Genomic DNA, 25,765 nt, shown 5'->3' on the forward strand with positions numbered 1-25,765 from the left:
ATGTGAAACATTGGACAGTATACATTATCATGGAAATAATACCGCGTAATTATAGTGACCACTCGCTGGCCCCTTTGCTGGCATTATATAGATATTGCACACGATCTCGCTCCCAATCAGAGTCACTACCAAGAAGGACACACCAGTGTTACCGGGGTAGAACCGAAACCGCCGAATTGGGATTAAGTCCACATTTCAATCCCGCATGTGAAAACGCATACGTGATGGAATGGTATCTCCAAGTGGAGGAAGTGACCACTATGTGTCAACGGAGTGAGTGGCGTAAATATACCGCACTACTCAAACCTTACAAGGGAAAGGTAGAGCCTGGCGTCGCTCTGGCTATTGCGTTGCTCGATGGTGGTGCTGATGCTGGCCCAAGAGCCCCTAGTAGTCGTAGAGCGGACACAGTTACTAAAAAGGTGACCAGTTCGATCACTTGTTGCAAGTGATCGAACTACGAACTATGCTACTACGTGGTCCCCACATAGCTTCAGTCAACGTTTCAACCTCGAGTAGAACGCACGCCGCACGCCTGCACCGCTGCATCGACTCATTAGTATCTGTTACTCCGGGTTGGGTGCTACTTGCCCTAACCCTTTGCGCGCGCAAGTGAGGTCTCCAATATGTCGCTAAACGAAATTTTGGAGACGTTGAAGAGTGATGTATATAAAAACATCAAAGATGTTAAAATCAAAAATTTGATTGAAAAACAATTCCTACAACTTGAAAATACACCACACCTTAGACATGCACTGATAAAGCAAGAACGCGTATTTGTGGACTGGAATGTGTTCCGTGTTCGTGACTTTATTGGCCTTAGATCAGTATGCTCGAAATGCCAAATGATCGGACATTCCTTCAAGTTTTGGTCAATTTAATTTTAGAATAAGCAATTATACCAGATAAACTTAATGATAAACCTATGAACTTGATGATTTTATCGTTTACATAATCAGTATCGCGGGAGCAGTGGAAAGCGGAGGAAAGAATTCTCTCCCGGGTACCTCATTACACTGCCACTGCAAAATGCTAAAGAGAAGTTTAAGGCAATCGCGCCTCAAATGAATAATATTGTAATCCCTGCATTCTAGACGGTAAACAACGATATATGTTCTACAAATGAGAAAAGAGTTATTTCAGATGAAGAAATAGATTATATATATATATATATATATATATCAGACGAGGAATCAAATTTAACGACGAGTAGCACGACAGATAACGATTATTTTCCGACTATATATTCACACTTTGTAGGTTCCTTCTTGTTAGAGACTTTTAAGTATTCGAAATAAGCAAAGTGTAAATTAAAAAGTAAGAATATATGTTAGTGTATTTAATTGTTCATACAAAGAAAAACAACTTTAGATTGAACCAATGGACTGTGAAATGAAGTCCCAAATGGATAACACGCGGGAACTGGTGCATTTTCCATTTGACAAATCCTTTAAACAGGTTAAATTAATAAAAACACAGTATCGATACAACCGTACTCGCCAAAAAACTAAATCATCTCTTCAAACAATATACTAAATTGTCAACGCACGCACGCACGCACGAATGCACGAACGCATGATTTATCCTAGAATATAGATCAATTATCTGGGCCCCTTATGAACAAAACCATATCCTAAATAGAAAAAGTACAAAAGGGACTTATGCGTTATCTATATATGATCCTTGTTCTTAACAGGAATACCAAATTTCAATACCTTAGAAACACATTGGACACGTACAGAGAGAATGGGCACGTGACACCGAGATTGTGTGAATAAAAATGTGGAAACATTTGATAATAAAATGAAAAAAAAACCTTTGGTGGAAAAGGCAAACTTAGTGGTAAAATTATCGACAAGTAGACAGTTTATTATGGCTTAGCAATTAGGAGAAATTGTGATCCCGTCGAAAAAACGTATAATGCTATCTGGGCCACATATTATCATTATTGCTCAACGGACAAAAACCTCAACACGAGAAGTGCCCGGTCGGACCAGAGTCATGGTGCAGTTGGCAACGGGCAGTAGCTGCCAATGAACTAACCACTTTCAAGCATGATCATCCGTCATTACCACAAGATTTTGCTGAGGCTATACTTCCCATTTATACAGATCTCAGCAATGAGAAATTATTAGAAAGATGTGTGGGTGGTTTCACCCAAAACAACAACGAGAGCTACAATCAACTGATATGGAAAATCTCTCCAAAAATAGTTCAGGCCGGTTCCAAAACTATAGAAACGGCTGCATACATAGCTGCTGGCATATTTAATGAAGGTACATCATCATTATTATATTAATGAATGCAATAGGGGTTTTACTTGGGCCCAAAGGCGCATTCATACGCCGAAAAAGAGGATAAATAGCGCGTGGCTGTCTCCGACCGCAGAGCACATGATAGCACACGATGTTATGAAAATATTTAATTTGAACATAACAATTGTAATCAGGCACTGATTACCACTTCGATTATTGTCTATGTTTTTTTTGACAGCCACATATGAGCGCAAAATAGGAGGAAAGGAATTATTCTTGCGGGATTCGGCACTTACCTACAGGGCCCAGTTGGGCTCGGACTCTATGGGAATGTCAAATTGCCAAGTTGATAATCCTTGTGAATTTTAAAAGTTGAGAGGAGCAAATGCTCGAATAATTTAATCCAGGCATCCGATCCTGGGAAATGCGGATTATTGCGTTCATGTGCAAATCGCAGGTAAATACGATTAATGCGCGACTTAAATTTGAACCCGGGAAAGTGAAACGCGTGTCAATGGTTGCGAGATTCCGTTCGAGAGGAATCAACGAAAAAGGGCGGCAATCCTCACTCGCTTCGTACGTAATAACTGTCGGGAGCAGGCAGTAATTGTCAATTTGTCGGATGGGTTTCATATTTGGGGACGGGATCGCCTATTACCCACGCACGCCTTGCAGGCAACGCGAATACTTGGATGGATGGTAACCGGAGGCAATTGAAGAGGATCTGATAGTCCCTGGGCTGGGGACTGAACGAGAGACGGAGCTGGCGGGGTGGTCGCCCGCGCTGAAGCAGTCGTGGACCCTTGGAGGAAGGCGTCTCCATCCATCCGCAGCAATAGCTAGTTAGATAGGGTTTCAGTATACGGTCTGTGATGGGGGTAAGTTTTTATAAATACCTTTTCTGTAAGAAAACCACTTATAATGGAAATAGAGGTTATTTGTCCTATTTAAGAAATTGCCTTTCATTGATACACTTCATCAGTTCTGCTTGTGAATAAGCACCTTATGCCCATCCCTGAGGAGGCTTTCTTGTGTCTACCGCAGCGCTCGGCATACTTTGTCACCGACAAAGTTTGGCATCCTAAAGTTTCCTACGGAAACAAAGCTGACCACTGCGTTGGAAATTAATTTATTATGTAAGTACCCATGTATCAACGAGAGGGAAGAATGGTCCGCAGACTCGCATGATAGCATACGAGAGGGAAGAATGGTCCGCAGACAACACTAAGTCGAGTTATTAGAAGCTGCCGAAGGGTGTATTATATGGCCCTGAAATAGAAGACTCGATGTAAGTTGAAAAAAAATTTTTTTTACTCTATGTAAAGTGCTTTTCAAACTTTAAACGGGTTTTTCTCAAAAGTGTGTTTTTAAAGTCGGTGACCAAGATTACTCGGAAACGGCTCAACCGATCAGTCTCTAAGTTTAACACAAGCTTCTTAAGTATATTTTAGAGTTATTAATCGAAGGGCTGTTCTCACTGATAAACATATATTTTTTTATATATAAGGCCAAAATTTTGGTAAAAAGTTGATTGATTTTTTTGAGAAGCCACAATTTTGTCAAAAAAAATTATTTTGCTCTGTCCTTTCATTAATTAGAGGAATATTTATTATTATAAAGAAATCAGTTTGGTTTTTTCATTTTAGATAATCCAGTCCAGAGATATGATGGTCACCGCCTTTTTTTAGAGGAGCTTCTGGAGATCAGCTATAGCAGCTTTCAAAATTATTATTTTTACAAATAAAAATTCTTAAAATACTGTTTAAAGTTACCATAATATGTGTACAAATTTTTACTTTAATAAATTAAAAAGTCTTCTCAGGAAAAATACTTGAAAATCCCTTTTTTGGGCCTATAATAAATAAACTGATGCATTCATAAATGAACATGATATTAATAATGGACAATTATAATTCCTTCCCTATAACGCTGTTTGTAATGTTGTCTCAAAGTGAAAAACCCCCTCAAAAAACAATCCACATAAAATCAAGTCTGCTATAGTATGAAATAACCTGGAATGCAGCTCAGCAAAAAATGATACTAAACATTAAATTACAATATAAAACATAAGGTAGCTAAGAGATTATCTAATGAGCAGTGGCGTGCGTTGATCTTTGACCAAGGGTAACCTTTACTGGTTTATCACAACTACATTGTCTTAAATTTACAAATACTTAAGATTCTACTGAGAGTCTTGGTGAAATTATTATTTAATGAATCTGATTGTTGACATGCAAAATCATTATGACATTAAAAATATTTTGTTATTAGAACATTATTAACATCTTGGGTCTTTTGTCTTTTTGTAAACTGTACACTGACAGTAGAGTATTCTAGTGTACACAAATGGGCACAAATTAATAAGGACTCATAAATGCCGTTATATCTCCTTTTGTAATTGTGCGAATGGAAAATGGAAAAACAACTCTACTCTTTGTGTTTTCATTTTAAAGTTAAACATAAACACTTTCAATAATTTTAATTAAATAAAAATAAATTACTTTGTTTAAAAACTACAAATTATTGTAAATTTTATTAAGACTGACCGGTTTCGCTTCGTAGAAACATCTTCAGGGTTCAAAATTTAATTAATCGTTATTAGTAAAATATACTAATCGTTATTAGGGAAACAAAATATTTTATTTATATTTAATAATATGTCAAACCACAAAGTGACTGCTTTATACCAAAAAATAATTGTAATATATTCAAAAGTTATCGACCGCCATTACTTTCAAGTTGTGAAAGATTGGTCAAAGTTAAAATAAGAAAGTTAAAGTCAATAAAACCTGTTTTTTTTTAAGAAATAAAAAAATTATCATTGGTTCAAAACCACTTTATTTGAGTTATACAAGTCAACCAGATTCGGTTGATCCCAACCTTCATTAGGACAATAAACATATGAAGAGGGAAAATAAACAATATCCTGATGAAGATTGAGATCAACCGAAACCAGTCGGTGTGTATAACTCAAATAAAGTGGTTTCAAACAAATAACTTCAAATCTATTTTAAAATTATTGTCCAATGGGAATACATGTTTCTAAATAAAACATGAATCTGACAGATCTTTTAAAGTAACTAGATGACAAAATCCCAAAAGACCCAGGGGTTAAACAAAAAATTACTTTTTTTTTCATTTTACAATGATAATTTTTTTCAATTGAACATATTAATTTTTATTACGGTGACACAGCTTTCAGTCTTGAATTGCAAGCCACTGCTAATGAGACGTATGTCATAACATATTATATATTGAGTTCAGGATAATACAATTCGATATGATACAGCTGTACCTCGTGATGTCTTCGTGTCCAAAAATTCAGACTAGCATTGGTTGGAGGATTGGAATTAGTGCAGAAGATCACAGTTTGCCGGAGTAGTGCAACTGTTGGGTTCCCAGCGCCGCATTGGTGAGCACTTCCAGCTCCTTGCGACTGCCGACGGCCTCAAACACATGGCGCAGGCTGACTGATTGGACGTCACCACCTTCAGTTCTGGGAATAAACAACACTGTGATTAGCCTTCCCATCGCCAACAGGGGTATAAGCTTTTTGTGACAGCTAAAATAACTAACCATCACACCAGGAGAGAGGATAGACTGCCATACAACTCTGTCTCACGTCACATTCATACATACTCCTCTGTTATTCTGATTCTTGAAATGACAATTCAACACACCTTTAAAAAGTATTATAAAGTTATGAAAAGTGATAAAACAAAAACTAGGTTAAATAGGTTATATATGTAACTATTTAACCTAGTTTTTGTTTAATCACTTTTATTGACTTTATATGACCTTTCAAAGGTGTGTTGAATTGTCATTTTGAGGAGTTATGGTGGAACCGATCATGCTATGTCTTCCTAGGGCGTCCCCGACTTCTACTATTCACTTCCACATCGTATTCTCCTTACACTCCTTTCTTCGTTCATTCACTCTACATGCCCAAACCATTTTAGGGTCTCTTTCTTATTCTTGACCATTGTGCTTACATTAGCTTTGCATTCTTACAAACAGTTGTACAAAGTTATAATTTTGAATTGTCTATACCTGTTAAGTCTTCCTTGTTAAAATTAACCAACTCACCCTTGTAAAATGTTCTCCACAACAACACTAAATTACCTTGTTATGAAAATAACATACGATTTTCACTCTAAGTAAGAACCTGTCAAATCTGTGATTTATCTTGTCTATTGTTTATGCTCTGGCAACTTAGAACTTTAACAGGAAGTGAGAAGAAATTCAAGATGGTGGCACTTCCCGGCCGGTGACAGCAGAGACAGGCTGTCCGGTCGGGGGGTCAATTATTATTTCTGGAGGTCTGAGGCTCTAATCGAAAGTTATTTCATGGATTTGCGATTAATACCGAAATGTTCAGTTTGTGCTTCGAGATTAGAAGTCTAGTCATATTTCCCGCGAGTGGAATTCGCCCCGGGTGGCGTGAATAATGAAAACGTTTTTACCATGTGTGGCCGTGGGGGTAATCATAGTTTATCCAAGCGATCGGTGATTATTTCTGCCGATAAACTGTTTTCGCCGTGTGCATTTTGATTCAAAGCATTATTAAGTTCCACCTTGCCTCGTGGAAGGGCAACTTACGGATTAACCGTCTACTCAGGGCTGGACCACACTGGGCCGTAGGCCAGCCACATTCTGATGCCGTCTACTCCTCTTGGCTGGACCACACTGGGCCGTAGGCCAGCCACATTCTGATGCCGTCTACTCCTCTTGGCTGGACCACACTGGGCCGTAGGCCAGCCACATTCTGATGCCGTCTACTCCTACTGGCTGGACCACACTGGGCCGTCGGCCAGCCACATCCTGATGCTGCCGTCCTCTAGCTACATGGCTGATTCATCTACTCCGCCATTCGCGGCACTCAGTGTTCGTTCCTCATAACTAAATACGTTCTTATTATTTTAGACAGGGTAGATAGATTCTACGTTCTGGTCGATGGGGGTAAGTTTTCACCTTTTTTGTATTTCTCTGTGAAATTTATCAAATATAATTTGTTACGGCCAGTCCAAAGTTTATCCAGATTACTTTCATTCTACAACCTTGCAACTTCCTTTCAAACATCATGTAGATGGGATATATTTTTCCCCGCCCTGAATGGAGAATTATGCTCTACCGTCGGTAGGTCGGTTTGGCGAGCTCTTTTCCAGTTCAACCACTGGAAGGGACTCTGGCGCGTTGGCCTTCAAAGACCAACAAAGTCAAACTTGGCCACCCACTATTCAATCATATTAACAGTCAATAATGTACTTAGAAAAACCACACACAATAACAGCCTATTAACACATCTATGGGCTAAGTAAGTATCGTAACATTATGTCAAATTCTTATTCATAACATGGCGCATCAACGTGGTTGGTTCGTATTTGTTCTTATTATTTGATTTTGAGTCGAAGTTGCAAGCATTTTAGTAATCATGTGTATTTGTTTTGTTTCGACGTGTCTCACATAAAACATAACCTATAAATGTTATTAGGTACATAAATGTCAGTCAACAGTGCGAACTTATTAAAGTGCCATCAGTGCAACCAACATAAATAACGATTTGTACGCATTATTATAATTTATTTTTATTTTACGGGCAATATTATTTTATTTTACGGGCAACACAATACTATGTGTCAACTTGACAGCTAGGAATGTCAAGCGTAAACAAACATCGCGATTTTGACAACAACTGTCAAAATAATAATACACTTTGAAAGTTTCGATAATTATGTTATGCAACCAATACTATACAGTGCTTATAAGTGCATTTAATTATATATTTGCCTCGCGGGAGTACAATATATTCATAGCTATCGTCATTAGCTAATTTATAATCATTTTGTATTCAATACTTGCGGTTTTATAATTAAACTTTTCAAGATGTCGACCTTAATAGATAACATCAATGGTAAAACGAAGGAGGAATTGTCTTCGGACCTTTTATCCAGAAATATTACACCGGACAGTACATTAGAGGAAATGCGAACTCAGGCCAGAAGGCATAACAAAAATATTAAGATTTCAAGAGTTTTAGAGCATCACGAGGGGAATGTTAACCCAGACAATGACAACGAATTTGGGACAAATTACATAAAATATACTAAAGTAATATATAACGAATCACATCCTTCCTCTTCTTCATCCTTAAGTACTATTAATGATTGGAAGATTAAATTTGATGGAAATAGTTGCGTAAGGGACTTTATAATTCAAATAGAAGAAAAATGTAGAACTAGGAACGTCAGTCATGTTGACTTAATAAGATGTTTTCCTGATATTTTAGAGGGTTTGGCCTTATTATGGTTTAGGTCCATCTATACTCCCGAATTAACTTGGATTGAATTATCTACATTACTTATAAAACAATTCGAAACAAATATTAAACAAATAGAATTAAAGTCACAACTTTTCTCTATGAAACAACCTGCCGGTATGTCTGCTTTCGAATTTACGTTGAGAATGCAGAAGCACAACAACATGCTTGATGCCAAATTACCTACCTCTGAACTATTACAATTATGTATGACGGCATTATTACCTACTTATATCAACCTTCTTGCGTCTCGGGACTTCAATTCTTTTTCAGAATTAACCGAAGCTACAAATAAGTTGGAGTCTTATTCAACGTCTAATTTAAGGGAAAATAAATCTTCTTCTTCTTTTTACAATACTCAACTTAAAGATAATACAAAAAATTATTATACCAATTCACGGGGTAATAATAATTTCAATTTTAATCATAACCCTTCTTATCGTGGTACCCACACTAATCGTTCAACGGATTATAATTATAAACAAAATAATAATAATAATAATAAACAACATAATGCCAATAATAAAAACAATAATAATTCTCGGGTTTTTTATAACCATCATTCGAAAAAACCAACTTCCAATGACAATAGAGAAAAGGAGATGTGTCATACTGAATCAAATTCCTCAGGGAACAATATTTATTGTTCTTTTTGTAAATTAAGGGGGCATCTACTATCGGAATGTAGGAAGAAGAGTCACAACAACTCTAAACCTAGGGTTGCTTCTTTAAAATATAGAGAATCAAAAAACTAAATGTGAGTCGCTCTGTTCACGCGCCTTCCTTTGCGCAGAGGAAATGCGAGTGGCAGAGTTGGCTCCGTTTGGTTAGACAGTTTCTTTCGGGCTCGAGTTCTGAGGTGGAGGTACCGCCGCCGAAGGATTCCGAGCTTGAAAGGGATAATCGACCTTTTGCGGATATCTTTATTGGAAATAATTTTTATAAAGCACTACTTGACAGTGGTTCTTCAATCTCCTGTTTAGGAGGAGATATTCATTTAGTTTTCTTAAAATTAGGTTATAAATTAGTTAATATCGATTTCAATGTTTCTACAGCTGATGGAACAAATCAGCGTGTTTTAGGTACAATGACATTGCCAGTTACGTACAAGTCTATAACACATAATGTACTTTTCTACGTCGTCCCTTCTTTATCTCCCAATTTTATTTTAGGAGTAAATTTTTGGAAAGTGTTTCAAGTCGCGCCGGAACTCTTTCCGAAAGAACCCAATCCTCAACGAACGGGTCATATCAATGAGTTGAGAGCTATTCAGCCAGCCTCTTCCTTATCCAAGGAGGAAAATAAAACTCTTACCAAAATTATTAAGAAATTTGAATCCATTTCTTTTGAAAAGAAAGGTTTAGGGTTAACACACTTAGTCAAACATAAAATTATTACTACGGGTCCTCCGGTTAAACAACGATATTACCCTCTTTCTCCTGCTAGACAGAAACAATTAGATAATGAAGTAGATGAAATGCTCAAATTAGGAGTCATCCGTCCTTCACGCTCACCTTGGTCTAGCCCAGTATTAATAGTCACAAAGAAAGATGGAACGGGTCGTTTTTGCCTCGATTCCAGAAGGATCAATAATCTTACAATTAGGGACAGTTATCCATTACCGTATATCTCTCGCATACTGGACAAGCTTGGTGGAGCCAGATATATCAGCTCAATAGATTTGTCAAAGGCTTTTTGGCAGATCGCCCTAGACAAAGATTCGTGTGAAAAGACAGCTTTTGTCGTGCCCGGTCGCGGTTTGTTCGAATTCACTCGGATGCCTTTCGGGTTAAAAAACGCTCCGAGTGAACTCCAAAGACTAGCAGACGCTCTGTTTGGACCAGAGTTCGATGAGAACGCATTTTGTTATTTGGATGACCTAATCTTAGTGTCTGAAGATTTAGAATCTCATTTTAAACTGTTAATTAAAGTTTTTGAACGGTTAAGAGATGCGGGTCTCACGATTAATTTAAAAAAATGTGAATTCTGTAAGTCAGAACTTAAATACTTGGGATATATGGTGGATTCCAAAGGTCTTCGCACCGACCCAATTAAGATAGAAAGTATAAAAAATTTTCCAATTCCTAAAAATGCTAAAGGAATAAGAGCTTTTCTCGGGCTATGTGGTTATTTTAGACGTTTCATAAAAGGATTCTCTAGTATAGCTGCTCCCCTGTCAAAACTTACTGGATCAAAAAAAGGAATAAGTTTATTTAAATGGTCGAAAGAAGCTGAAACAGCGTTTAATAAATTAAAGGAAGCACTTACGACTGCTCCTGTCCTTAGTTGTCCAGACTTTACTAAGCCTTTTGCTATTCATTGTGACGCAAGCTCTGTGGGTATAGGTGGCGTCCTTATACAATCAATTGAAGGGATAGAACACCCTATCGCTTATTATTCTAGGTGCCTTAATACACATGAACGTAATTACGGTATCACAGAGCGTGAACTGTTAGCAGTATTAGACTCGGTCACACATTTTAGACCATATATAGAAGGGGCACCTTTTTCTGTTATCACTGACCACTCTAGTTTAAAATGGTTAGGATCTTTATCGAACCCTAGTGGACGTCTTGCACGTTGGAGTTCTCGCTTATCTCAATTCTCCTTCAATGTTATACATCGTAAAGGCACACAACACATCGTCCCGGACGTACTTTCGAGAATGGACCAAGCTACAATAGCAGTCATTGAATCTAATTTGTCCACCGATAAGTGGTATACAGATATCTGGAGAGGCTGCAAAGAATGTCCTCAGCGTTTTCAAAACTTTCAGATACGTGAAAATGAATTGTTTCGTCACACAAAAACCCGTTTACCTCTGTGTGAAGATACTTCTTGGAAAAAAGTAGTCCCTCTGGAAAACAGAAGGGAAATTTTGTCAGACTCACATGAATCCTCTCGTGCTTGTCACCCAGGAGTCTTTAAGACTTATAAAAAATTACAACTCCGTTATTTCTGGCCAAATATGTACAAAGAGGTGAAACAATTCGTAAATCAATGTGCCGTCTGTAAAGCACACAAAATTAGTACAGCCCCGCCTAATGGAATTTCTTCAAATTATAAAAAAGTTACGAGACCTATGCAGATGTTATCAGTGGATCTAGTAGGCCCTCTGCCTAGAAGTTATTCAGGTTTTACAGTTATATTATCATGCGTGGATGTTTTCTCTAAATATACCTGGTTATTCCCGCTACGCCAAGGAACCGCGAGAAGTATTATTAAAAATTTAGAGGAAAATATTTTCCTTGTACACGGAGTACCGCGTACCATTGTATGTGATAATGGGAGACAGTTCATTTCTAAAGAATTTAAAGAACTATTACAAAGTTACAATATAAGCCCTCCATTTTACAATTCACTGTACACACCTCAGAACAATGTTGTTGAAAGGTATAATCAAACCTTAGGCACGGCACTATCAATATTAGTGGAATCAGATCATCGTAATTGGTCCAAATTTCTCCCACAAATTCAATCGGCAATGAATAATACCGTAAATTGTACTACAGGATTTACTCCTTTCTTTGTTATGCACGGTAGAGAACAAATATTAGATGGGGATCTCCACCGTAATCCATTAGCAGATGAAGTATCCAGTCCGCAAGATTCCTCTCATCTCAAAATTTACACTGACAGATTAAATGGACTGTCCACAATTTATGAACAAGTCTCAAACGCTCTTTTTGCAGCATTTAAAAAAGGCGCTAATCACTACAATTTACGGAGAAGAAACGTTACCTTTCAGGTCGGAGACGTAGTCTGGAGAAGAAACTTTGTATTATCCAATGCTTTGAACTATTTTTCACAAAAATTGGCACCTCGTTTTGTTCAAAATATTGTTGTTAAAAAAAAATCAGACCTAGTCTATACACTGGCTGATTTAAATGGTAAGGAAACTGGTGACTTTCATGTCAAAGATATAGTAAAATCAGATAACATACCAGTTTAGTCTTCTACCATAAAGTATCGTGTGGAGACTGGCCATCTTTACAGGTGCTATCTTTAAATAAATCTTCTGAATACTGCTCATTTCAGTTCGGCCTGATCATCCGGATTGCTATGACCAGTATTTGTTAATAAATATACATATTTTTAAGTTTGTCCTTTACGGAAAATTAATTTTACTCCAGTTGATTACTCGAGTATAATTTCTCATTAGAATAATAAGTTAAAATTTTGTAGATTATAAAATATACATATTTTTAAGTTTGTCCTTCACGGAAAATTAATTTTACTCTAGTTGATTACTCGAGTATAATTTCTCATTAAAATAATAAGTTAAAATTTGGTAGATTATAAAATATATATACAAATGTGAGATGCTTCGAAACACAAATACATACATATTTCTGGTCACGATCAGTTCAACTTAGCTCATATTTATTTTTAAGTTTATTTTTATGTCAACTTGGATTATACGACGATATGAACCCGCATATCCTCTTGTATTCTAAGCTTAATATCATATGAACTGTGTTCATATACCTTTATATTGTATTACTTTAAGTAAAAACATATGGAATTATTCGCCCAGTATTTCAAGATGTTCCGAGTTTAAATATATTGTGCTTACATAGGTCTCATTGCCCATTTGTCTATGTAAGTATCTTTACTATTACAAAAAAAATTCTTGTTAAGTTTCTATAAACAAGTTACTACTGAACTAATATTAATAAATTTATATAATATTAAAACTTCATCATTTGAAAAATGTAAATCAATCCTAAAAATAAATTAGTGATTGATTGGTTCCTGTGAGAACCTCGGTAATTAGTTACACTAATACTACAATTTACAAATTGAACCCTCGGGGACAAAAGACGAATACTTAATTGATTGGCACCATTTTTAACGATGGTTGTTTACTAAATAATGTGGCATCATTTTTGCGATGATTGTAAGACTATTCATAACACCATTCATTTACAATGGTTGGTTATATCCTGTATTTCATATACCAATGGTAAAATAAACTTATATGTTGTTTTCTATTGTATAACTGTCAGAAAAACTAAACCCACGAGACCAGTTTAGGGAGTTAGATAGGAATACTCTTCTATAGAGGAACTCTTCTTTTCCAAAATGGATTTAGAATCAGTGATAAAGTGCAGATGGTACACCATCTACGAGTGTAGCCTACTTTGGCTTATTTAAAAAAGTGAATCTGAACAGTGATGCTTTGTGCATATTTAATGTTTTGATGTATATTGATGTCATGCTTTAGTGATAATATTTGTATACTAATTTTAAGTTCTATTCTGTTATAGATGCTACGTCTACGGTAGTCCCAGACGAGAGTCAGAATACATCACCCAGCGTCGTACATGCTGCGGGTGATTACGGGCCCCGTCCACGTATCTTCTTACTGCTAATTGTGTACAATTTAAGGTCTTTATTTCTAAGTTCTGATTTTGTTATATCTAATACTCTGAACTTCAATTGGATGCGCCGCAGACTCATCCATCATGTCTTACGCATGATGGGCGCGACTGATTTTGTGGCACACCCTTTTGCAAGCATACTATTACTTTTAGTACATTTCTGCTATATAACTCGTTTTTTTATGTTATTATATCATGTATGTTTTAGGAACCCATCAGACCAAGTTAGGGTATCTCTTAGCTCAGGCTTTTATTTTGTTCTCCTTGTGTTTGAGGGCAAACACGTTGGGGGCGACCGGGGTAATGTTATGAAAATAACATACGATTTTCACTCTAAGTAAGAACCTGTCAAATCTGTGATTTATCTTGTCTATTGTTTATGCTCTGGCAACTTAGAACTTTAACAGGAAGTGAGAAGAAATTCAAGATGGTGGCACTTCCCGGCCGGTGACAGCAGAGACAGGCTGTCCGGTCGGGGGGTCAATTATTATTTCTGGAGGTCTGAGGCTCTAATCGAAAGTTATTTCATGGATTTGCGATTAATACCGAAATGTTCAGTTTGTGCTTCGAGATTAGAAGTCTAGTCATATTTCCCGCGAGTGGAATTCGCCCCGGGTGGCGTGAATAATGAAAACGTTTTTACCATGTGTGGCCGTGGGGGTAATCATAGTTTATCCAAGCGATCGGTGATTATTTCTGCCGATAAACTGTTTTCGCCGTGTGCATTTTGATTCAAAGCATTATTAAGTTCCACCTTGCCTCGTGGAAGGGCAACTTACGGATTAACCGTCTACTCAGGGCTGGACCACACTGGGCCGTAGGCCAGCCACATTCTGATGCCGTCTACTCCTCTTGGCTGGACCACACTGGGCCGTAGGCCAGCCACATTCTGATGCCGTCTACTCCTCTTGGCTGGACCACACTGGGCCGTAGGCCAGCCACATTCTGATGCCGTCTACTCCTACTGGCTGGACCACACTGGGCCGTCGGCCAGCCACATCCTGATGCTGCCGTCCTCTAGCTACATGGCTGATTCATCTACTCCGCCATTCGCGGCACTCAGTGTTCGTTCCTCATAACTAAATACGTTCTTATTATTTTAGACAGGGTAGATAGATTCTACGTTCTGGTCGATGGGGGTAAGTTTTCACCTTTTTTGTATTTCTCTGTGAAATTTATCAAATATAATTTGTTACGGCCAGTCCAAAGTTTATCCAGATTACTTTCATTCTACAACCTTGCAACTTCCTTTCAAACATCATGTAGATGGGATATATTTTTCCCCGCCCTGAATGGAGAATTATGCTCTACCGTCGGTAGGTCGGTTTGGCGAGCTCTTTTCCAGTTCAACCACTGGAAGGGACTCTGGCGCGTTGGCCTTCAAAGACCAACAAAGTCAAACTTGGCCACCCACTATTCAATCATATTAACAGTCAATAATGTACTTAGAAAAACCACACACAATAACAGCCTATTAACACATCTATGGGCTAAGTAAGTATCGTAACATTATGTCAAATACTTATTCATAACAACCTCTTAAATTATTTTAGGAATAAATTACTTGTAAAACCTCAAATTGTAATATTTAACCTTTGAGGTCAATATTAGCGACTCTGGAACAAAAATTTGAAACAAAAAACTAATTTTTTTCAAATTAAATCAGTTTAAAATTTTCGTTTGAGAGTCGCTGATATTGTCTTCAATGATTAAATTATTTTATTTATTAGCATTCGATGGAATGGCAAAGGAGTAGTTGTAAGTACAAGATTACAAACATTAATCAATATTTGCATAGAACAAATGCAATAGCACCCAAAAATTCAACAAAAAATGGTGATAATTTTCAAACTGGGTTTCCCAGTTTAATATTGCGTGAAGACTAAAATATTTCTCAAAAATATTCCAAATTGAGGGACAGCCAATCGACTATAATCAATGTTATATAACAGCCAGGACAATTGTAGTGAAGGCCGTTAACCCTTCCAATAACAGAGATCCTCTTGAGGAATATGAACATAAAAAATAATATCTCTTGATTTTGTCAAACAAATCGCCCAGTATTTTTTTTAATTTATTTATTGACGCCTTTTTTATTGACGGGCTTTTAAGTACATAAAAATTACAAAATTTCATTTTTAACAACAGTATAAAACAAACAATAGAAAATCGAAATAAAATATAATGATTTCTCATACATTATTTACATTTAAAAAGTGGTGGACTAATTTGGCTTTAAATGTTTGAAGTTTAAAGTAAATATGTCAGCGACATCACTTAGTTCATTGCCCAACCTGTGTATTCTTTCTAACACAGAATTCGTAGCGAAGTTATTGTTGTAGAATAAAATATTCCGTCTAGTATATTTTGGAGGTATATGTAAAGATAGCAAATTTATAGTGTCAGGGCAGTCTAACCTTGAATGAACAATTTTATATAATAAAAGGAGATCAAATATTTTTCGCCTTTCAGATAATTTCGATAAGTTAAGTTTACTGCGTAAATTGACATAAAGGTGCCTGTAAACGATCAAATTTGTTTGTCAAATTTTGCGTTTGCTCTTCACGTGTTTGATGAACAAGGCCGCAGACGTTCAAACCAAATTTTGTCAAATATCAGTTTATTTATTTACAGCTTTCGCCGGAGATTGTCTGTTGACATTTGTTGAATCCAGTCTGAAGTGAGGTAAATAGTGTAGTATTTTGTTTTTCTTGATAATGACGGATACGGATCAAACTTTCCGTCAATCAGAATTTCTGACAAACACGTCAAACACCATCAAACACGTAGTTTGTTTGACAGACACATCAAACAAGGCCGCAGACGTTCAAATAATTTGACAAACACGTAAATTTGACAAACAAATTTGATCGTTTACAGGCACCTTAATTGATTTCAATAATAGGAATACCAATTTTGAAATTAATAAAACGTAAAAATTTATTTTTAATTTTTTCAATTTATAAACAATGAGAGTTGAAATGAAGACACCAAATGGTTGCATTGTATTCAACGTGACTTCTAACCAGAGACGTGTATAGTAATTTTATAGTTTTTATGTTATTAAAGTCTTTAGCGTATCGCTTGTGAAGGATATTCCTCATGGTGTCTATTTGTTATGCTAGGTTGCAACCTTTATTCCAGCAAAAAATACTGTAAATATAATGACATATTCCGTTTTGGCTGTTTTGTTTGGACTGGGATCCATTATTATTTTTATGTTATCTTCATATTTATGCATGTTACACTGTAATTATTAATATTTTTTTTTATTAAAGAATTGTTTGTGTGATGGGTTTTTTTTCCTTACTAATAAAAAAATTACCCTTCCAAGACCAAAAAATAATAAAAATCAAATTAGAAAAAAATGGAAATCCATTAGCAAAACAAATTTTTATAAAACAAAAAATTTCAAATAATTGTTTAAGGTATCAAGCTTAAAATATGGTATATAAGTGGAAATAAAAGCGGGGGGCTGAAAGGGTTAAGAGATTGCTGTAAAGTACTCTTAATATGAGATTATTACATTATTTAAGAAATGTGAATGCCAACCTCCAAAGATGTCTCTTCACTTTGGCGTGACTACCGTTTTTGTCCGCAGACGATTTAGCATCGGCGGCAGCCATCTTGACGGCGAGTGAACGCCGCAGGATATCCTCAACCAGGGAATGCAGAGCAGACAGGATCACTTTGTGCGCCAGGCTGGAATCATTAGCGCAATGTTAATAAAACTCAAAAAGAAATAGAAAACGCATTAAAAACTACAGATTTTAGTTTGGTAACAACATGCATAATATATATCGACGGTCCCCAAAAACAATGTCGGATGTGCAAATTTGTAGTTTTACAGTAAAGCTGTTTAAAATTTCGTTTCTGCGTTTTTACTGATTTTGATAATATATTTTACCAATTAAATAAATAGGGGTTAATGCAAAATATCAAACAACACTATGTTTCTTTATCTCGAAAACATTAATCTTTTCCCCGCGGCGGCTGACTTTAGTCATTTCTTCAAATCGTTCGCACCACGCGGCGGCTGACTTTAGTCATTTTCAAGTTTCGACTTCGTTTTCCAAGCACATGTATACCGTATTCGTTCGAAATTTATTTTAAAAATAAGAATATTCATTTGTGTTGCGACATCTCTGAGAATTTGTATATACTACTTCATTGTTTATCTTATAAAATTAATAAAACCGAGAGCCCGGCGATTGCCGTCAGTCACAGTTTTGAAACACGCGCGAAAAGAAGCTAGTGTCTCTGGCGTGAACCCCGTACCAATCGTAATAAGACTTGTGCGTCGATATCCACTTTGAATTTTTTTATTTTATTGTGTACATAATTATTTTAAAGTGACTAATTCGATTTAAAAATATTTTGTTTTGTGTTTGTGTTTTGTATTACGTTCCTGTTGCGTATGAATTAAAAAAAAACTTTTTTTAACAACCCTCAAAATGTCGAAACGTGGCCTATCTGATATTGAAATATATGAAACAATGTTAGATGCGGATAGTGATTTTGAAATAAATGATGACGACACAGATATTGTTATTGATGAGCAATATGAAAGTGATACCTCAATGCCGTCAGTTCAGCCATCAACTTCTTCTGCTGAACCTTTGACTTTGCCATTTCACCCCAGTACTTCATCAGAACAGACATCAAATGTTATTCCTGAAGAAATAGTTAACAATTGGAGTACAGGTCCTTTTATACCAATTGTTTATGAATTTGATGACTTCTTGTCTGGAGTTAATCCGTCTACATTACTTTCAGATAATTCAGAAGAAGTTGCATATTTTGAATATTTTTTAAGTAATGAGATAATGGAGAAAATTGTTGAAGAGACTAATAAATTTTATCTGGCTGTTCTTGAAAAGGGACCACCATCCAAACATTCTCGCCTCAACAGATGGGTGGAGACATCGGTTAAAGAAATGTACATTTACTTTGCTTTGACTATGTTAATGACCAGAAATCGTCATCTGACGATAGAAGAGCATTGGTCTACCGATCCTTTGATGTCAAATAACATATTTGGAAAAACCATGCCAAGGGATCGGTACGAGATTTTACATAGAATGTTACACTTCTGTGATTCTAGAACACAAATCCCTGGTGACAAATTGCATAAAATTAAAATGTTAGTTGATCACACCAGAAAAATCTTCAAAGAGACATTGGTACCCGAAGAAAACTTGTGCATCGACGAAAGCATGATTCTTTTTAAGGGTAGGTTAGCTTTTAAACAATATTTACCTTCTAAACGTCACCGTTTCGGAATAAAAATGTTTGTCATGTGCGATTGTAAGACTGGTTTTGTTTTAGACTTTATTATTTACGTTGGTGAAGGTACGGACATAACAGACAATCAGTGCCTTGGCGTTTCGGGAGCTGTCGTAACGACATTGCTCGAAAATTATTTAGGTAAAGGACATAATCTTTGGGTCGACAACTGGTATAGCAGCCCAAAACTATTTGATTTTCTTCATAGCAAGAAAACTAATGCTTGTGGAACAGTGCGCAAAAATAGAAAGACCATGCCAAGTTTCGAAAAATTAAAAAAGGGGGAAATAGAGGCAAAACACCGTGGACCACTGTTAGCTTTAAAATGGCAAGATAAGCGTGAAATTCATATGATCACAACTATACACGACAGCTCTTCATCTCCAATAGGAAGAGTTAACAAGGAAACAAATGAACCAATATTTAAACCAAAATGTATCTTGGATTACAATTTACATATGGGCGCAGTCGACAAAACCGACATGATGTTGAGCAGTTTGAAATGCATGAGGAAGTCAATAAAATGGTACAAAAAAGTGGTTTTCCATATAATAGATCTTTATTTATTAAATTCGCACACGCTCTTCAACAAGGTTACCGGAAAAAATACTACATTAGCAGATTTTCAATTGAAAGTTATAAGACAATTAATAGAAAAATACAGTGAACCATTTCAATTTACGTCACGTTTTTCTGATGATCCACTCCGTTTGTCAGCCAAAGGATTAGCAAAACACATGCCAGACATAATACCCTCAACGGCAAAACGTGCAAACCCATGTCAGCTGTGTCGTGTATGTACCAACTCCAAACTGAAAACTAAAGTAAAAAAATATTCAAGATACATGTGCTCAGAGTGTAATGTGACATTATGTGTTTACCCATGTTTCCGTATTTACCACGAAAAAAAAAACTACCAACCTTTTTAAAAATTATAAGTGTATTTTTGGATATATTTTTTACTATTGTCGTGAGTGTACCTTCATATTATTGCAAATTTATCGCAGTGAAAACAATATATAATAATTTCACAGCATAAACGTCAGTAAAATGTCAAATAAAGAAAAACTAAGTGAAGTCAGTGAAAAAAGAAATATAAACTAAAACCAGAGCGTCGGCGCAGTGGCCATCCTAAGGACTCATATTTCTCTACACAAGTAGGTAGGTACCTATATGTTACATCGTACGTCGCTACAGTCGGCCATGAGAGGGATTCTTTGTTTCGGTTGAAATCACTTAGTGTGTTTATATTAACACAATTATGGCATTATCTTTATTTCAGTTTATCTCAAGTGAATGTTTATTGATACTTCGATGTTGGAGGAAGATTTTATGATAGTTAATAATTCAGATTATGATTTTGTTTACATAAAATGGTCGATATGAAAATAACATTCGACAAAAAATTCATAAACAAAAAATGTGCCGCGTGGGGGCAACCGCTTAGGTATAATTTTTTAGCGGGTAAAAGGTTAACTGTTAGAGTGCGGCCCTGTAAGCTTTAGTTATGTAAATTTCGACGCAGCGCTATGGCGCTGCAATTTTCAGTGCGCTTTTTGTCATCTTATAAATAAAATACATCTGATAAATGTAATTATTGTTTATCCTGTGAAAATAAATACACAAATAGATATTTTTCACCATGTCGGAAATTAGTTTTATCGCGGTCGATATCTATGATCGTAAAGTATCAAATGACAGCGGCACTACGGACGACGAGACCTTTGTTCTTATAAATGAAGACAATGAAGACTGTATCGAACGCTATACGCAATGTTACCCGAAGGCCGCAAAGCAGCTTTCTGACCATGGGAGGATAAGAAAGCTAGTATTTACCCGGCCGGCGAGTACTGAGCACAACGAGCGCCCGGACACAGTATTTACGTGGTATCCCCTCCCCGGCTGGAGAGCACTGGGCACATCGCAAGCCATGGACCCAGTATTTACGTCGCATCCCCTCTCCTTTGCCCAGGCGAAGCAACGCCAAACACTGAACAGCGTTGGTCAGCCAATCAGCGCAAAGCCACGATAATGCTAGAAATATTTCTCTTTTCATACATAATTGCGCAAATTAATGTTAGATTTGCGTGAGTCTCGCCGCCATAATGCAAAATAAAAATATACAGGTTGAAAGGCTGGACTCGCGTCTATGTTGTAAAGTAATATTGAAATATGTAAACATTAATATTAAGTAGTTATAAGGATTTCCTCACACCAATGTCGGTCTGAGGACCCACTGATTCATATTGTACAATTTATTATAAAAACATTAAAAATGCTAGGGAAAAACAGTTTTCATGAGATGAAGCGGCGTAAAGAGTACTATTGAATAAATAATTTTAATATTGACTATTAAAGTCATATGAAAACACACAAAGCTGCACAAAAATGCACCTCGTTTGCGCGGGGCGTTTCTTAATTAGGACACTAGCACAACCTGGCCACCCAAATGATGATCTTTGCGACAGATTTGACTATCTTACAAAATACGCAAATACTGTGTTCCGTCAACATTACATACCTCGAATGAATCGCTTGTTGGAACACACTGCCATTCATCTATCAACCAATATCTCCCCAACAAGAAACATCACAAATGGGGAATTAAATTTTGGATTTTTGATTCTATTACAAACTATTTTTCGACATTTTTTTGTTACAAAGGAGTGAAATGCACAGATGATAAAAATTCTATCAAAAAGAATTGTCTCAGATATACAGTTGTAAAAAAATGATTAGCAATGGGGAAACTATCTCAGTAAAGGCTATCACTTATTTACTGACAACTTCTTGACTTGTCAAAAAGCTGACACTAAATCATACATACCTGACAGAAACAATATGACACAACAGAAAAGAGATTCCTATTGATGCTAAAAAGGCTAATGTCAGAGCCAAAATATTTTGCTAATGATAATGTTTTATTGTTTTCTTTTAAAGACAAGAAGTCAAAACCCTACCCTGTGTTACTGTTATTAATTATCAACCAATGCAGACACCATTACCAGTAGTGTAACCATAAAGAAAAAGCCAGGACATTTTGAATCTGAAAGAGAAAAGCCTTCAGTAATTCATGATTACAATAAACAGATGAAAGGAGTGGACCAATCTGACAAAATGCTGTGTATATGTATTTGGATGAACCAAGAACACTAAAATTCTGGAAAAAACTTTGCATTCAACATATTCGGAAGAATGATGCTAAACGCTTGTTTTATATAAAACCAATATTACAGGAAAAAAAATTACTAGACTTCTATTTATATCTGAAATTATAGAAAGTATTGAAAAAGAATGAACAGCTCGCAAAAACAGTGAACCGATACAGCCAGCTTCATCCAATAAAAAATTTGGTTAGACAAATTACCCGGCTGCAATTTACGTGCAGCAAAGCAAATGAGATAAGGCGATCCAATCTCACATGCGCTCGCTGTAAAAAGGGATTACTTGGACTTTGCGCGGGAAAACACAATTGTGGAGTGAAATAATCTTATATTTTTGTAGTTGTAAATGTGTAGTTTTTTTTAATTAGAACTATAATTCGTAAAATTTCAAAAAAATCATCAATTGATTGATATTTGTCCAAATTATTGCATTTTTATTGAATACCATACTTTTGTTTATTTAAAAACACAGAATATCAGTAGCAATTTATATGCATACCTGCAAAATAAGCATAGCACACTAAAACGGTTAATCAGCTCTACTGAAAAACTATAAACTTGCACATCCGACATTGTTCTTACCTTGAAAAACATTTAAAAAATAATGATTAGAACAACTAATTCTACAGAATTCATCAAATTTCAAAGTTAATTTTGCACATTAGGTGATTTTGCAAAAAACGGCAAATATTATTATTATTAAAAAAATATATTATTATTATTCTGTGTAAGTTCTGTTATTATTTCAGTTCTCTGAAGCTGGCCCATAATGATATAAAAACAGAACTTAAAAATTAACTTCGAAATTTGATAAATAAGACATACCAAATTTTTATCTTATCCCTTTACAACCGGCTTCACACGAGAGTGAGTTTGTGTTTGAAGACAGAAAATAAATTTGTTTTTGTGAACGGAACCGGTGTCGATTGAACGTGCGGGAGCTGCTTATTTAGGGTACTTTCAAGCGCCCATGTTTCAACCAGTAAGTCACCCAGCCCTATGAGATCATAACTAAGAGCTTTAACAATGTGGCCTATCACAATTTTAAAATTTTTTGCGGGTTGCAAAGGGTTATCTAACGACGGGTTGTTTTGGAGAATTTGAACAGTTCATCAAATTTCAATGTTCATTTTCGGGTTCTGTGAAAGTCCTATTCAAGTTATGTTATTATAGCATTGTAGGCTAGTTGCTTGACAGAACTAAAATAATAACAGAACTTAAATTTACAGAACTTTGAAATTTGAAGAATTGTTCGAATTCTCCGAAACAACCCGTCCTAAGGCTTATTTGTACTGTAATAATATGTTGACATTTAACATTGAACAAAAAACTGTTAAATTTGTGTTAGGAAGCCTAAAATCAATTTTTGAGGTGTCAATTCGTGTAGTACATATTGCAGTGCCTGTCCTAAACACAATTTAAAACCTCTGTGGCAGTGTGTAGCTTTGTATAGGGCTGTAATTAGCTGTAATTTACGGCGCCTGCCCAAACCGTAAATTGTGTTCAGGAGATGGGAGATTGAAACGAGTGTCTGCACAATTGATTTAGTTTATTCGTGAGGACGAATATTATAATTTATACAGAACACGGTGACGGTGGCAGAAAGAGTGGTAGAACTGGCGGTTGAATCGAACGTTAAAACAGGAATGAAGATTCCTCTTCTCATGCTCGCTTGCGTATAGCAGCGGATTAATTCGCGTTAGTATTGCCACATGTGGGGGAAACAAAGTAGTCCCACACCTCTAATAATAATATTTGGCTCATTTCACCTCGAGAGCGCTGTAAGGGCACTAGTATTGGCAATGAGAATATAAGTTTATTAAGCGAGGCCATAGGCGGCCCATTGTGCTCCCAGTGCATCTCCAAAGTTTAAATTATTATTTCCTTTAAACGTTTGAGCAACTCGGTACCACAACATAGTATTCAACTCCCCCAGGGACACCATACTAAATAGGCTTTACTTTATTTTCGTGTGATTTACTAGCTGACGTTACCCAGCGTTGCTCCACTTTACTAACCTGAAATATCATGGAATCATATTATATGTGTGTGTATGTATGTATGTATGTATGTATGTATGTATGTATGTATGTATGTATGTATGTATGTATATATATATATATATATATATATAGGTCCCACAACATTTATTGCGTTCGTGCGTAAATCCGTCTTTGGGCGTCCAGCACTTCTAGTTCTTTTTTTTAGATTTTTTTTGTGAATATTGCACTATGTTTTACTCACAATAATCGCTAATATCATATTTTTTTAATATTCATAATAATGCAGGTTTTGATGTTTATTACACTCTCATACATTTCTAGCGTCACGTACATACTCACGTCCGGGTGTATATTTTTTGTATATTGAAGGTTCCTTTTAATATAGGTTTCACGTCCGTTCACTCTAATTTAATTGTTACGTCTGCCGTATATTGCTGACTATTCTAATAAAGGTTTCACGTCCATACTGAATAATATATTCTTGCGTCCGAGTGTATATTATTTGTTTGTTACATGGCGTTTTAAAGGTCGATTTAATTTTTACGTCTTCCGTATATACGGCCCTTAAGACTCTTGGATTTGTTTTGAGAGTTTCAAAAGGTAAATTTAGGCCGTTGTTATGCCCCTTATATTATTAAACCCCTTAGGATTACATGACTTATTCTGATATGGGAGATATATTTCACCATAAAAATAATCAATATAAATATTTTTTATTTTAATTCTTTTATATATCGAGACAAATAGACATCTATAATTTTTGCAATCTTTTCTTTATTTTGAATATCTACTTATGTGAGACTTCTTATCATTTTTACCAATGTATCTTATTTTATTATACGCTTTTGTTGTAACATTTTTTTTTCATTCTATTTTGTTTTCTCTATTGTTTTAATTTTGAAGAATTTATAATAACTGCGATACTCATTATTAAACTAGAATGTAAACGTCTATTAGGTGTAATAAATAAATTAACAAATAAATAAACAACACAAAATATTTCTTACTTTTCTAGTGAAGTTTTCACGTTCATAGTGAATTAATTAATTAATTACAGCATCTGTGGTTGAGAGATAAGACTCTCGACTCGCAATCCGAAGCCCGTAATCTGACGGTCAAACCCGGCGTGCGCAAATAAATTTTTATTTTTTTGTGTTATTTCACAATTAATACATTAAACATAATATAAAGTGTGTTTGCAGCACGTTCCAGAGTGAAATATACTCTCAGTATCGCCCTGGTGTGAGACCACCATTCCGAATGGAAACGTTATTTCTAAGCTTTTGCCGTGTTTGGTGATCAGATATAAATAGCCAGGTACTTTTCTACATTTATCTTCCCCATCTTCTTCCCCTCC

General features: G+C 35.9%; 1 protein-coding gene and 1 pseudogene across 1 annotated transcript in view; one reads left to right on the forward strand and one right to left on the reverse strand.

Annotated features, from left to right (window-relative positions):
• Positions 1–1,811: 1,811 nt before the first annotated feature.
• LOC149410800 (uncharacterized) lies at positions 1,812–2,425 on the forward strand (annotated as a pseudogene).
• A 2,606-nt stretch (positions 2,426–5,031) lies between these two features.
• Positions 5,032–25,765, reverse strand: part of D12 (YEATS domain containing 2 homolog D12) — a 55,446-nt gene continuing 34,712 nt past the window's right edge. Inside the window, exons 9-10 of the mRNA XM_089648050.1 lie at positions 17,508–17,657; positions 5,032–5,751 (exon numbers count right to left, since the gene is read on the reverse strand). Coding sequence (XP_089504176.1) covers positions 5,619–5,751; positions 17,508–17,657 — 283 coding nt within the window. The 3' untranslated portion in view covers positions 5,032–5,618. The remainder of the gene's footprint in view (positions 5,752–17,507; positions 17,658–25,765) is intronic.

Source organism: Hesperophylax consimilis, chromosome 27 (assembly GCF_061612785.1).
Source record: "Hesperophylax consimilis isolate HC1 chromosome 27, BYU_Hcon_1.0, whole genome shotgun sequence".
NCBI lineage: Eukaryota > Metazoa > Arthropoda > Insecta > Trichoptera > Limnephilidae > Hesperophylax > Hesperophylax consimilis.